General features: G+C 42.9%; 1 protein-coding gene across 3 annotated transcripts in view; it reads left to right on the forward strand.

Moving 5' to 3' along the window:
- Nucleotides 1–235: 235 nt before the first annotated feature.
- Nucleotides 236–14,244, forward strand: part of LOC125687867 (dedicator of cytokinesis protein 9) — a 121,243-nt gene continuing 107,234 nt past the window's right edge. For 2 of the 3 annotated variants that reach the window (XM_048933155.1, XM_048933158.1), the window contains exon 1: nt 237–500. In XM_048933155.1, the coding sequence (XP_048789112.1) occupies nt 387–500 (114 nt within the window). In that variant the 5' untranslated portion in view covers nt 237–386. Of the gene's footprint in view, nt 501–14,244 lie in introns of all 3 variants that reach the window. The other variant, XM_048933163.1, reaches the window with a different exon arrangement.

Consider the following 14,244-nt stretch of genomic DNA (forward strand, 5'->3'; position numbering starts at 1 on the left):
CAACTTCCGCCTCTCGTCAGCCCCGCCCCTCACCTCGGCCTCGGCTACACGCCGAGCCAATGAGGGTGGGGAGTCTCGGCGGGCAGGTAACCGGCCGCCCAATCGCAAAGCCGCCCCGAGGACAGGTGGGGGCGGGGCTCGGGCGCGCCGCGCCAATCGGTCTCGGCGGCGGCGGCGCCCCGTCGCCCCCGCCCGGCGGGCTCGGAGGTGGGAGCGCGGCGCGCGCTGGCCCGGCCGGGGGGCGGGGCTACCTGACAGGAGCGGCGACACCCCCCGGCGGGGCTCGCGCGCCCCAACAGCCGCCGCACGCGGGGCCGCCCTGCGGCCGGACTCTCAGGGGAGCGGAACGGGACGAGCCGGCGGCAACAGTAGCAGCAGCCGCAGCCATGGCACTGGCGGCCCCGGAGACTCGCAAGTTCACGCGGGCGCTGAGCAAGCCCGGCACGGCGGCCGAGCTGCGGCAGAGCGTCTCGGAGGTGGTGCGCGGCTCCGTCCTGGCGGTGAGCGCGGCGCGGCACCCCGGGGGCTGCAGGCGGGGGGAACTGTGGCGCGGCCTCCGAGAAGAGGCGGGCGGCGGCCCCGGGGCGGGGACGGGGCCTCGGGTCCCTGCGGTGCGTGGGGGGGTCCGCAGGAGGAGGCGCCGGCGGCGGCGGGGCACGGCGGGCACGGCCGGACGCTGCCTTCCTGTCGGCTCCTCCCCGGGCAGCGCCAGCGGGGGGCCCCGCCCGGTAACCTGCCGCCACGCCGTCCGCCCCGCTTCTTCCCGTTGTTATTTTGTGCCTTTTGTTTCGCGAGGAACGGGGCCGCGTCCGAGATGCGGACGGAGGCCTCCTGCCGTCCTCCACCTGCGGGACGGCTGCGGCTCGCACCTCGCCTCGTTCCCAGCGCTCCAGCGGCCGGGCGAATGGTGCAAAAGTCATTCTTTCCGTCCTAACGCCTCGCATTTAGAGCACTTTGTTGTTGTTGTCGTGTTTGGTGTCTCGCCTCGTGCGGAAGGATGGCAGGGATCAATTGAGTGTGCTGGGCGTCCCTCCTGCCTGCGCCGCGCTCGCTGCTGCACGGTTTGCTGCATTAATTTAAGCTGAAGTGCTGAGCAAGGTTGGGCAGAGCTTCTCGTAGGGCTCTCCTTCACGCTGTGCGTTTGTTCTCCGCGTGGTCCTGTTGTCTCCCTGTCTTACTGAACGTTTCAGTAAGCTCTTCACCTTGTGTAAGATTTCGGTGCTGGGATGCCGGAAGCTGTTCTGCCTTGTTTGCTTTCAGCCTCGTTAATGCCAAGTGTGGTCTTTGCTTCTCTGTGCTGCTTGTTAGAACATACAGCTTCTTCTTTCACGTGTATGGATCTATGACAGGACTGCGTGCTGCGGCTGTAATTTAAAGGCATACTTTATGAAAATGATGTCTCTGAAATTAAATTACTCTTTATATAACTGTGATTTGAGGACTGTATAACACAGGTGTTAATAGGAACAGTTCACCGTCTGCCTGAGTGACAGCTTTCCATCAAACATGCGTGCATGCACTGAACATCTACTTGACATTAACACTTCAACTTCTTCCTGGAGGGATAGGAATGAGGGAGGGAGCATGAGGGGGTTCAGGTATGAGGTATGTCACGATAGAAGTAAAGTTACTCTTGCAATACTCAGCAACGTTTTCCTGCCTTCCTTGCCCCAACAAAGCATCCCTTTTTGCCTCCATCCTTTGGATGTATTTTCCTGAATTCACTTGTAATTGGTGTCATTGAGATGAGTTGGAAAACATTTTCCTCGTTCTTTTATTTCCTCAACTTGATCAAATACACCAAATTATGTTATTCAGTAATATTCAAAGTATTTTTGCCACAGCAGATTATTCTGCACAATTCTGAAGAGCTGAAAGAAGTGAAGTTAAGTGGAATGCTGGATCAGTCTTGCTTCGTAGGTCTTCCCTTGCTGTTTTTGAACGCGAAACTAATGACTTGCCAATCAAGACAGGTTTGTGATCCTTTTCTGTTAGTTTGGCATGCAGAGCAACATCCCTGTCTGTCTCAGCCTTGTGCTGAAGCTCACCCTCTTGTGCCAGTGATGTTGCCCCTGCTGTTACATCCTCCCTACTATCACACCCCTTACTTGATTACCGAATTCCTCTGTCCTCTTCACGTGATGCTTAAATCCTGTAATAAAAGCCTAGTGACCCCAACTGTTCCTTTATGAGTTAATTTTTGAATTTGCTGTAACTTTTTATAGGGCATTGTGATGTTTAGAATGAAATTATACTTTTTTTTTCTCTCTGAAAAGGAATTTAGGATAGTACCATTCTATACTTTAAAAGTATTAAAAATAAGAAATAGTTACTTCTCTAAGTTGACTGGCTTCTGGGCTGACAGAATTCCTGGCTTTTATTATCAGAGAAGTTTCTTAGGCTGATATGATAGATGCAGGATTCTTATCTGTATTGCAGTGGTTGTGGAAGGTTCTATTCAGATCTGTTGCTTTAAAGACCCACTTTTTTTCTCCCTCTAATCTGCCTCAAAAGCTCTTTGGTAGAGCACCCCTAAGGATTTTCTGAACTGGGTTGTCTACAAAACATTGCTCCGCATTAGTAACTGATGTGATCTTACTGTCATCACTTGATTCATGGACAAATTCTGAAGCTTTCCAATACTGAAAAAATACTGAAACTGTTTTCCATTGGCTGGGCTTGCAGTGAGGGTTCTGGAGGTAAAAAGGAATGAATTCAAGCTTGCAGTTCATGGTGGATCGTCTGTCCAGATGCGTACAACCAAATATTGCTTCAGATTGTACATCTCTGCAGCAGGATGTGCTGAGCAGTGACACAAATCATGCCATTATTATTTGCAGTAGGAGACAGAGAAGAATTGCTAATACTTGTGAAGCTGTGTAGATTCTTGTCTTTTTATTGTAGCTTATAGTTAACAAGCCCATCCATTTTTGCCATCAAAAATGTCTGTCTTGCACCGTTTTAAATAAAAAGCATCTCCCATGTTTAAATAAGGCTTACCAGATAGCACTTCTCAAACATGCTTATCTTCTCTGCTGTATAAATGTTCCTAGAATCATATTCATGAAAGAGGATTGAAAGCAGCATTATCAGTATCATATGATAGTATGACATATCTTATATTTTCTTATTGCTTTTCATTGGAGCTGAACGTCAGCGAATTTCAGCCAACTGATAGACTAAAAAGCCTGGCTGAATAATAAGCACACGTGGTTGGCCACGCTAGTTTTAATCAGAATGAAACAAGCTGATAGACTAAAAAGCCTGGCTGAATAATAAGCACACGTGGTTGGCCACGCTAGTTTTAATCAGAATGAAACAAGCTATCTGGGCAACTTTTAAGATCTCATACATTCTTTTTATTTGTTTTACTTTCCTGAACCAACAGGTATGGTTCAGTTGGCACAGTTGCAAATGTTATTATTTGTCTATCAACTTCTCATTGTCTATGGCACGTAAGATAAATATTGGTCTGTTTGGATTCTGTTTTTGCTATTTTCAGCATATTAGCATGCTTGCTTAACATGATTTTCTTGTGCATTGCCACTGTTTTGACTAACTTGTTTTGACTTACGTTGTGTGACTTCATGTTGGTGCCTTTGGCCATCCAAATACATCTATGTCTGGGAAGGAGGGTATGGGGGAGAGAAGTCTGTTTCTAAAACCAACAGCCTTATCAAGAGCAGATTTCAATGCAATTTTAGCCTTATGCGTAACTGGCAGTGATCTCTTTAAGTGGTACTATGTTACCTAAAACATAGTAGAGAGGTGGAGTTTGGTGTCTCATTCAGTGAAATGATAATGATAAATTATTGTAGTGACAAAGTAGGTGTTGTACCTTATTCTAAATTAACCTTACATTTAAAGATGGATGAACAAGCAACAAGGAGAATGGCATGCCAGGTTGGCTCTTCTTTTGCCAAGTTAACAATAAAATGCCATTATGGTGTATGCAGATAAAGATCTACATGTACCAAATAAATTGGCAAATGTTTCCCCTGTAGAAAAATAAACAGATTATCTTCTGCAGTTCTCCTTCTTGACTTAATACAAAGTTGGTTTGGGTGTTTGAAGGCTGAAATAATCACTTTGGGGCTTCATATGTAAATTTAAGTACCTGGTAGAGGCCTAAAGTTCTAAAAAGTCTTGCAGAAAGTCAGCTTCTCAGATGTAGAAGAAAGTTGATATATCATAAAAAGAGTGCTTGGATCTCCAAAACAACACTTGGATCAACAGTCAGAGAAGGTTTGTTGTTTGGTTGGTTGCTCTTTATTTAAGGAGGCTTATACTGGACTTGAACACAATTTCAACTCCGTCTTTGCAATCCTGATCTTTACTACATGATTACTATGCTTTAACACGCTGCTTCTCCAAGAACACTGTTACTTGGAGGATTGTGCAGTATTCATTCTGGCTTGGTATTTTTTGTCTGATTTGTGTGTCCTTTCATATATCCTGTACACAGAGAGGGTTTGTGTGCTTTTCTGCAGTGTTTGCTCTGTGTACAGTGAATGGAGTATTTGAAACCTCATCAATGGTGAGATTTTTAGCTGCTGTTGTATAGAAGGAAGTAGTTCCCTCTTTCCCTAAAGCAAGCCAACAACTGAGAAAGTGATATGTAATGCTGGAGGGATGCTGATACAGAGAGCAGAGGGTGGGAACAGTTGATGGATGCTGTAAAGGTGGAAACGTGGATAAAGCTTTGAGCTTGGAATGTGAAATTAAATACGTAATGATTTTGGAAAGTACATTATTATGAATGGGTGAGTGAAAGCAAGGAGGTGAGAGCCGCTTGCATTTCCTTAAGGAAATAAAAATTGGTGGCGTATGTGATCTTTGTGATAAGTATGCTAATTTTACTTCAACAAAGTGCATGGGAAAACCTTTTCAATTGGATGCAAAGCAGTAGTAATGGAATGGTTGTTTCTGGCACGTCTGGTACTGCTAAGAGGACTTGTTGGGTATGAGACATTTTTGTGGTTGGGAAGATTCAGAGGCTGGGCTATAGCACTAAAGTTTCTATTAATAAATACCTTAGGACTTGCATAAATTTTAAATGTCAGTAAGCCTGTTCAGAAAGAGATTGTGAGGGGAAAAATTGTTGTATGAACAAAAATATAATTAACCCATTCAGCAGCAGCAGATCATTCTTGTTAGCTACGTCTGATTTCTTCATATGTATTTTTTTTCTAGAGTTTTTCCTAGCCCAGGGATAAGGATAATTGTTTGAAATAGGAGTAAATGTCTTAAAAACTGTTGTTTCTAATACAGCAAACATCAGGTGTACAGTGGTGGTAGACGGCTATGGTGGCAACAGCTCACGCAGCACAGAACGCTGCAGAGTTTTTCTTCTCTCCCTCCTACTAATGCCATTAAAAGCCCAAGCAGGATCACATGTTTGTCTCTCAATAGCAGTGTAACTTCTCAAACCTGAAATGAAACTTGGGAATTCCACAGCTCTGATTATTTTTCCCCACGTTAAAGATCTAATGCAATAAACTTAAAACAGTTATGTCCAGCTTAAAGCCACCTGTTTGGTTATGCTGCGTTGTGACCTATGCCAGTGTCTCAAAAAGGTCTGTAATTACTGGTTCTGAAAACTCCACCTTTAATATCAACTGTTTATTGTTACTGCATAGGTGTCATTGCTGAAATTACTGTTAAGTGTATGTGGCTATTGGGGTGATTGATCACTTGCCTCTGAGTAGTGCCTGAGATTAGATAACCATCACGTGAATGCACTTACGTGTGAAACTCAATCATTGGTGGATTTGACCATGTTACCTGATGCTGTATTTTTGAAGTAGATCTAAGACTGCAAAATTCACACACTTGCTTTAAAAAATATTAATAAAGAAAAGGTAGTTAAGCCATTGAAGCTAATAAGGGGGAATTCTTTTTCAGATAGCAGAATGCTTGGGTGCATTGTTCTGAGAAATCATAGAATCATAGAATCACCAAGGTTGGAAAAGACCTAAAAGATCATCCAGTCCAACCGTTCACCTATTCCCAACAGCTCCCACTAAACCATGTCCCTCAACACAACATCCAGCAATGCATTGCATGTATTGCTTTTACTTTGAATTTCTGTAAATACTGAGAGGGGGATTGATGCTAGTGGCTCACTGTTGAGATAGCATCTCATCTTCATCACTGGGATCCAAGAAACTGAAATTAGTGATGGAGTTTGAAGAATTTACCTAATGTGCTGATGTTGAAAATACAGCATATAAAAATGTACATAATCCCTCTTTCTTAGCTGATGTTTAGTTCTGGTTTTGAGGTCAAATGATCTTGGGTACACTACTTGATGTGGGTACTGAAGGCAAAGCTCCATTTGAGAGAGGAAAAAGATGGATTCGTTCTTCTTTGTCTCTCCACGTTCCCCTTAGACCATCTGTGGCCATCAAAAGCATTAATTATACAAAGCATAGAATGCATAAAGCTGCAGAGGTAATCCATGTATTACACAATGCTCTTCTCATTGAAAGATTTTGGAAATAGCATACCTAAAGATGAGAAGATACTCTAATTATTCCAAGCATGTAAACTTATCTGAGACCATACAGAGGATAGGCAGGTGTGTGGGGGACGGACTGCATTCTGTCTTACTCCACAGGCACTGATGTATGTAGATGATTAAGTTCAAGATACTGTGAAATAATCTTAGGTCTCGTATCGTGAAAGAGCTGTGGGGTTTGTTTTTTCCTGTAGAAGTACTTCAAGTTATTCTGGTGAGAATGAAAGTGAGCACGTATTAACTCAGAATTGAAGTTTCCTGTACTATCAAAAACAAAACAAACAAATGAAAAAACAGTCTTAAGGGCCGTGAAAACAATTTGCTTTTCTTCATGTGTGAAACAGGGACCAGGATGTCACTGGTACAATGGACTGTGCTTGGGAAAATGGTATATGAAGCATCCAGAGGTCTTCAGAAAGTTGAGCAGAAGCTCTGAAGGGGATTTCTATGAAGCAAACCCGCTTGGAGAGCAGACATTTGGTAAAAGAAGTCCAACATCTGTAGCAGATACTATTGCTGCTTGTTGAAAGAAATACCAGCTTTGCTGCAGACACATTAAGAAAATAAACTCAATCTGACTGCAGGGGCAGGAAGTGGGATTCTTTGTGTAAAGATGAGTTAGTGAATCTGTTAGAGCACTTTGTCATCCCCTCCCCTCTGACTGATGATTCAGGTATGAAAGGAGGAATGGGGAATTAAGATTGTCTTGGCACTTTCTGCTGCTGGCTCCGAAGATTGCTGCTTGCCTTGAAGGTTCTGGCAGTTAAAGTGGGGAAAAACTAGAAAGAGGTGACCAAGAACCTTGGTTGGAAACTTTGTGGATCTCCCACCTCAGACTGGTGAGACTACTGTGTCCCTGCTTGGGCAGGATTTGGAGCAGGTGACTTCAGGCAGCCGGTTCCAACTTCAGCCATCTCACGTCACCATTCTGTAAACTTATGCTTTATTTTAGGCGGTGCTGTCAGCCTGGTGCTACTGATGGGTATCCAGAGCAAAAAGAAGGCAGCAAGAAAGATAACTCCAGGGATGTGGTGGGGAGGCATCATTCTCTCACACTTTTGTGTCCTCGGTCTAAGATGTTAGATTGCTTTTTAAGAACAAATTAACCTTAGCTCTGCGTCTCAAGGAAGCAAGCAGATTGCAGTCTGATTCAGACTGGTGTATGTGGTGGTGTCGGTGTGTATCCAAACCTCAGCTGAAATTCTACTTCGAAGTTGCTGGGCCCAGGCCAGCCTTTGGTTTGGGGCCTTCTCTGAAGGAGAGAGGGGGGGAAAAAAAAGGCCATTCATATTCCAGGACTAACTGGAATTTCTTTCTGCTCACCATCAGAAGGAAAGGATATCAGGTGTTAAGAGAGAAATTTGTTATTTAGCCCTTTGAATATTGTTGTATCCAAAAAGAGCAGTTCTGGATAATTTTTCTGTCTGAGACAATGTTGTCGATACCAGTAGTTTAAGAAATGTGGACTTCATAATTCTGAGAAAATCAAGGAAAAAAAAAGTTTACATTTTTTTCTTTTTTTTTTTTCTTTTTTTTTTTTTTTTTTCCATACTTAGTAGTACTCTGGAAAAGTTTCTTCTAATAATCCTAGAAAAGAGTACTAGAAAACAAAAAAAATATGGGACACAAACACTAATAGTACTTACACCCCATTCTACTGAAGGTTTGAAACCTTGAGGGATCAAGTTTGTGCATAAACAATGTTACAGTCCCTACCAGCTGAAATTAAATAGTCTCTTTTGTAGTTTCTTCTACTAAGAAACATAGTTATTCACACAGTGGGAGTATTGAGTGACTGGACATGGAGTTGTTGGAGGAGGGCCACGAAGATAATCAGAAGGCTGGAGCAACTGCTCTGTGAGGACAGGCTGAGGCAGCTGAGTCTCTTTCGTCTGGAGAAGAGAAGGCTCTGAGGAGATCTTATAGATGCCTTCCAGTACCTGAAGGGGCCTACAGGAATGCTGGGGAGGGACCTTTTAGGTGGGCAGGTAATGTCAGAACAAGGGAAAATGGCTTTAAACTGGAAGAGAGTAGGTACAGATCAGATATTAGGAAGGCATTCTTTACTGTGAGGGTGATGAGACAGTGAAACAGGCTGCCCAGCGAGGCTCTGGATGCCTCCCTCCATGGAAGCATTCAAGGCCAGGCTGGATGGGGCTTTGAGCAACCTGGTCTAAAGGGAGGTTTCCCTGCCTATAGCAGGGGGGTTGGAACTAGATGATGTTACAGGTCCCTTCCAACCCTAACCATTCTATGACATAGAATTAACTGAATAACCAAAATATATTTAAAAAACCCTTCGGATTTAAGTTCAGTCACAACATTAACTGAGAATGAGTAATGCTGATTCAGAGCACCTAGAAGACAGGAAGGCATGTAATACAGAGCCGTCATGTACATAATCCTTAGCTGCTGCTTTATGTACTTGTGGTTGCTTTTTGATACTGAGCTGTAGCTGTGGACTTCAAAAGAGATAGCATGGTGACAGACATTGCTCTAGCTTGGGAAATTTGAGTCATGGGCTACACTGCTTTTGCTACATTCAGTGCTCTGTGGTTGGGAAGGAGTTATTTTGTGAATTCAGAGTAGTTTGTTTTTACTGCTATAAAGTTAATCTTCCCACAAGGAGTGACTACATGTTATACTGAGAACGGGTAATGCTTTCATATTATTAAGTAGGAAAAGAATTTCAATATCCATTTACATCAGTGTGTAATGTAATACATTACAATTTGTGTGTTATCGTAGGTGAAATCCTAAGTGTAGTTGATTTCAGGGGCCTCGGGTTCAATGCATGTGAACATGTAGAAATGTAAGTTGTTGTCAGCTTGCATGTTCAGAGCCTGTGTTCTTCATGTTAAGTTCTTTACAGAGAGAGTGGTGAAGTGCTGGAACAGGCTGCCCAGAGAGGCTGTGGATGATGCCCTGTCCCTGGAGGTGTTCAAGGCCAGGTTGGATGGGGCCCTGGGCAGCCTGGTCTAGTATTAAATGGGGAGGTTGGTGGCCCTGTGTGTGGCAGGGGGGTTGGAGATTCATGATCCTTGAAGTCCCTTCCAACCTGGGCCATTCTGTGATTCTGTGTGATGTGCTTGTGTTTTGGCACTTGCTCCAAAGAAAGAGTTCAGTGGGAGAAAGGGATAGCAAGATAGCTCTGTCTCAACAGATTTGTGAAGAAATTTGAAGTTAAATACTAGCATTGTGAGCTTAAAACAAAGCAATTGAAAAAGCTCTGTTATTGAAATTTTTGAAAGGTACTCATCCAACTTCCAGTTTGAAGGCATTGCCAATGTCCCAGTGCAGTGGTGTTAAGTGGTGCTTCTGACCTCATTCTGTTAAGCACATTTGCACCTTCCTGCACTGACTTGCACTAATACTTTTGCATCTGATTCAGTAGGTGATTTAGCTGAAAGTCGTTGTTGTACGTTTGCCATTAAGAGTGTTCAAGGAGCTTCGCTCTTAGTGTTTGCTAATCCAAAGGGGATCTTGACTTCTTGGTGAACGTCTGATTTGAGTCAGTCTAAAAAGAGCATTCAGGTTAATGAAGAGGCACACTTTATAATTATTTGCAGGGTGCTATTCCAGTTTCCTTCAAAATTCTCTTGGGAGTCTTGCTTGCCTGGCCTGTTACTGCCATGGAGTTATTTGCCTAGTACTGTGCATGGCCCAAGAACGTTGTGTACAAACTTCTTCCTGGCCGTAACATACAGCATGGTCCAGAGGTTTTCTCTTATGAAATGTGAGGTTTCTAATAGGTAAAAGAAAGAATTCTCACTGTATACAGTCTTACTGGTAAGTTTTAAGGGGCAGTGCTTTCAGCATAATTTTTGGCAGCTAGGGGTATGGTGGAGGGACTTTGGAACTTGTTCCTTAACAAGCTAGTAACAAAGGAAAGGAGAATAACCTGAATCTGAATAACCTTTGTAGGGGGAATAAAAGTATATGTGAACTCTGAGTTCCTGATATTCTTCCCTGAACACAGTACAATTGCTCAGAAATTGGGCTTTAACTATTCTTTTCTAGTCTGCTGTATTTTGTCTGTACTTTAGTATGGTTTCATCAGTATTCCTGAAAATAATATCCTATAATTAGTGACATGTTCTGCACTTAATTATAAGAAGCATATGTTGTGGCTATCATGTTAGTTGCCCAGAATAAAAAGTTGTCAGAGCCCAGAGTAAAAGGGTCAATTTGAGGAAGCTGGAAGTTTTATAACCACTAGATGGAGTCATGTGAGCATGTTTCATACCAGAATACTGTGCTATGGCTTGAAACAGAAGACATCTATAGCTCCTTTAACTGTTTTATGTCTCATGCTTACTAATGGAAGTTCATTTGCTCAGTGTAGTTGGGCAACTTCCTGAAGTTCTCTGAGTTATTCTTACTATGGCTGCCCCGAAGATATGCTTGAGTTAAGCTTGAACTTAAGGTGTGTGCCTTACTGGTTACTCCCCATGCTCACTTGTGGATGAGAATGTGTTATTATGTGTATAAGAATGGACTTGTGAGAAGGCTGACCTTTTTGTAGCTCTCAGTTATGCAACAGTAAAGTACTAGCTATGGCATTTAGTATTTTGTAATTAGTGGGGTTTTAAATGTGTGTATCTCTCCATCAGCACATACATGATACTGTGTATGCAAGATTGAAATCTCTGAATTACCATTCCATGGGTTGCATCATTTAGGCTTCCTTCCCACTCGGCCAGATGTAAAAAAAGGCATAATAAACATTCCCTTGTATGTAGATTAAAATCAACTTATGCTATTAGCTGGCTATGACAAGCTTCCGTGGCTAATGCTCCAGTCTTCATAAGTCTTATTTTTGACTTTTTGACGTATCATACGGATGATAAACTTGCTTCTGGTCTTCAGCCTGATGATATAGTTGGGGTTTTTAATGTTACAGTAGCTTTTTCATTTCTCTGTGATGTGTATGTCTTCTTTGGGCCTTGCTGAGTGTGCGGATTCTCATTCAAAATTACATGCTGTTGTCAAGATTATCTCCTGGAGGAAGCATAGCTGGCCTTCTTTTCAAGAACAGAGTTCTCTTGGATCTTTTCTCTGTTCCAGTGGTTGATGTGTGGCTACCTGATACAGTGCCAAGGAGTCATGCGAGGGCATGGGCTGAAGGACAAATATGAGTTACTTGGTCCAATCCCCTGCTCAAAGTAGGTCTGGTTGCTTGGAGACTATGCCGGTCTAGTTTTACTATCAACAGATGGGGAGATCGTTTAATTTCAATGTTTGACTACTCTCATGGTTTAAAAAAAATATATATATACACATCAAAAACTCCCTGTATCTAAATTAAATATTGCATGCGTTATCTCTTGCCGTCTGACTGCCACCAAGAAGAGCCTGGTTGCATCCTCTCTTAACCTTCCTGTTAGGTGGTTGTGGATAGCAATAAGATCTCCTTTGAGCATTTGCTTCAAGCAGAATTATCCAAGATCTCAGCAGTCTTATATCAGGCACCAGAACCTGAATTTTCTGCTTCTCCTCTAGGATCATACTGGTACATTGGAACTGTTGTTTATTCTTCTCCCTCTTGCAGGGCTTGTGGATCTTAGTTCTTTCCTGCAGCTTTACCAGACAAAAGCCAGTACCTTGGTCTGGATTATCTGGTTATTAAGGCACTCCAAAGGCGCACCATAGCTGGTGTTTGTTTTAACCCTTCTGGGCTTAGGCAGCTTTGGGCCCACAGCTCTAGCATTCTGAGCTGATCCACAGACAGCTGCCAGATGGAAGGAAGGTAGTGCTCCACCTACAGATGCTGTCAGGCTTTGCGGAAAGCTGAGTTCAGTCAGTACGTGTTAAAATCACTAAGGAACCAGATGCTCACTCTGTCAAGGTGGCGTCAATTTGGCTATGTTAAGTATCAAGGACAATTGATTTGGTAAAATTTTAAGTACTTCAAATGTTTTAAGGGATCAAACGTATTTTTGTGCCTTAAATGCCTAGGTGCTTAAATCCTGACTGAATTGCATTCTCCTGCAGATAAGGCCTTGTGTCTTTATGAAATACTTTCCATTAATGGTGGCATGTCTGAAGACAGAATGCCCATGTTGTTTTGTGGTAACATACTTGATGGGAAACTCTCCCATTTCTGATTTCTGTCTAGTTGCACCTTATAAGCTCTTATTACTGAGAGTTTTACAAGATGATTTTAAATCAATTCAGGTAGCTTTTCCTTAAAGAATTCCATCTTTGTAGGGTGCTAACCAGCATCAAACCGAGACTTGAAAGCATTGGTTAAAATGGCCTGATTTCTGGCACTTGTTTACTTTTTACCTACAAGTTTCTGCTTGCTGGACCTCACTTGGTTGCTGTAGGGCTGCTTAATATTTGGAAGCCCTGTGGTATCGCAGTGAGAAGAGATCATTAGACATTTGCTACAGTAAGGTTATGACTGGTGGTTAGGCTTTTAAAGTAATTGTGGAACCTCTCTTAAGCAGTTCCCAGCAATTACTTCTGAGAGTGGCTAGAGCTTCTTCTATATTACCTGTCCATGACTTAGAGGGACATGTCCTTCTGGAGAAACAATTTCATCTTTTTAACTTCAGGAATCTTGTAGTGCAGTCGGTACTGGTCCAGTACAGTACATAGCAGGGAGAAGCTTGATGCATCCCCTGTAAACCAGGGAGTCTAGTCTAGGAATGTAGTATTTGCAATACGTGCTAATTGGAACAACTGGAAATCTGCAAGCAGGCCTTTTTTCACAAAGAGAGGTAACATTATTCACGTCCCCTCTCCACAGCCCTTCTTTCCTTCCCTAAGGGAGAAAGACCTTCTCGTAAACCAGGTGCAGCTAAAGGCAGTTTGCAGTGTCAGCTTGCTGCTCATATCATGAACAATACAATCTTGTTCATATGTTTTGTTTGTATGTTTTGTTTACTTTCTAACCATTAGATTAAAATGTTTGGCTACCTCAGGCTGTCCCTTAGCTTTTTTCTCTTGGTAGAGAAAGTTCCATCAGACCCTCAGAAGAATTTTTCCGTCATCCTGGTTTCACTTTGAGATGTAATTCCGTTAATGAATAGTATTACAGTTGTGTCACATTTCTCTCTGCGTGTTCACTGCTTTGTGCAGTGCGGGGTGCTCACCACGATTGCAGGAATTTCCCTTGTAAAGCTGGGAATCTCCACTTTGCTTCACAATGGTGACACAGGAAAAAGTCAGCTTGTTGGCAGTCTGCTTTACGTATTCACGTTTCTCACAGTATTAATATTTAAGCACCTGGTCACGCACCTCCTCTATCGGGATTCTTCCCATCCCTTATGACCTTATGTTTATCTGCCTTTCAGGCTCAATTTGGAATGCTTTTTATGTCATTGTTATCACTACGGTATTAATCCGAATCAGTTTCAGTTGCCTTTTTTAAAATACTGTAGGACCACGAAGCTAAATTTATTCAAGATGCAGACAGAATTAAATTTGCTCTTCATCAGTTTTGAATTAGAGCACCTCCTGAGGCCACTTCCAACCTGTATCATTCTGTGATTCTATCATCTCATTTGTGTTCCTCAATGAACTCTTTGTGTGTTTCCACATCCTGTGTGGTGCTTTAAAAGTGAGGCCATTTTCTCGCCATTTGAGAGAGCTGTCTGATGCATGTGAAGCTGCTCTATAATGAGCAGAATTTGTGCTAAACACTTCATCCTCACTTTATTTTTTTTCCTCTGCCCAAAGCTACTCCTTATTGACAAACTGCTGTAACGCAATTTATA

This window comes from Lagopus muta, chromosome 1, assembly GCF_023343835.1.
Source record: "Lagopus muta isolate bLagMut1 chromosome 1, bLagMut1 primary, whole genome shotgun sequence".
NCBI lineage: Eukaryota > Metazoa > Chordata > Aves > Galliformes > Phasianidae > Lagopus > Lagopus muta.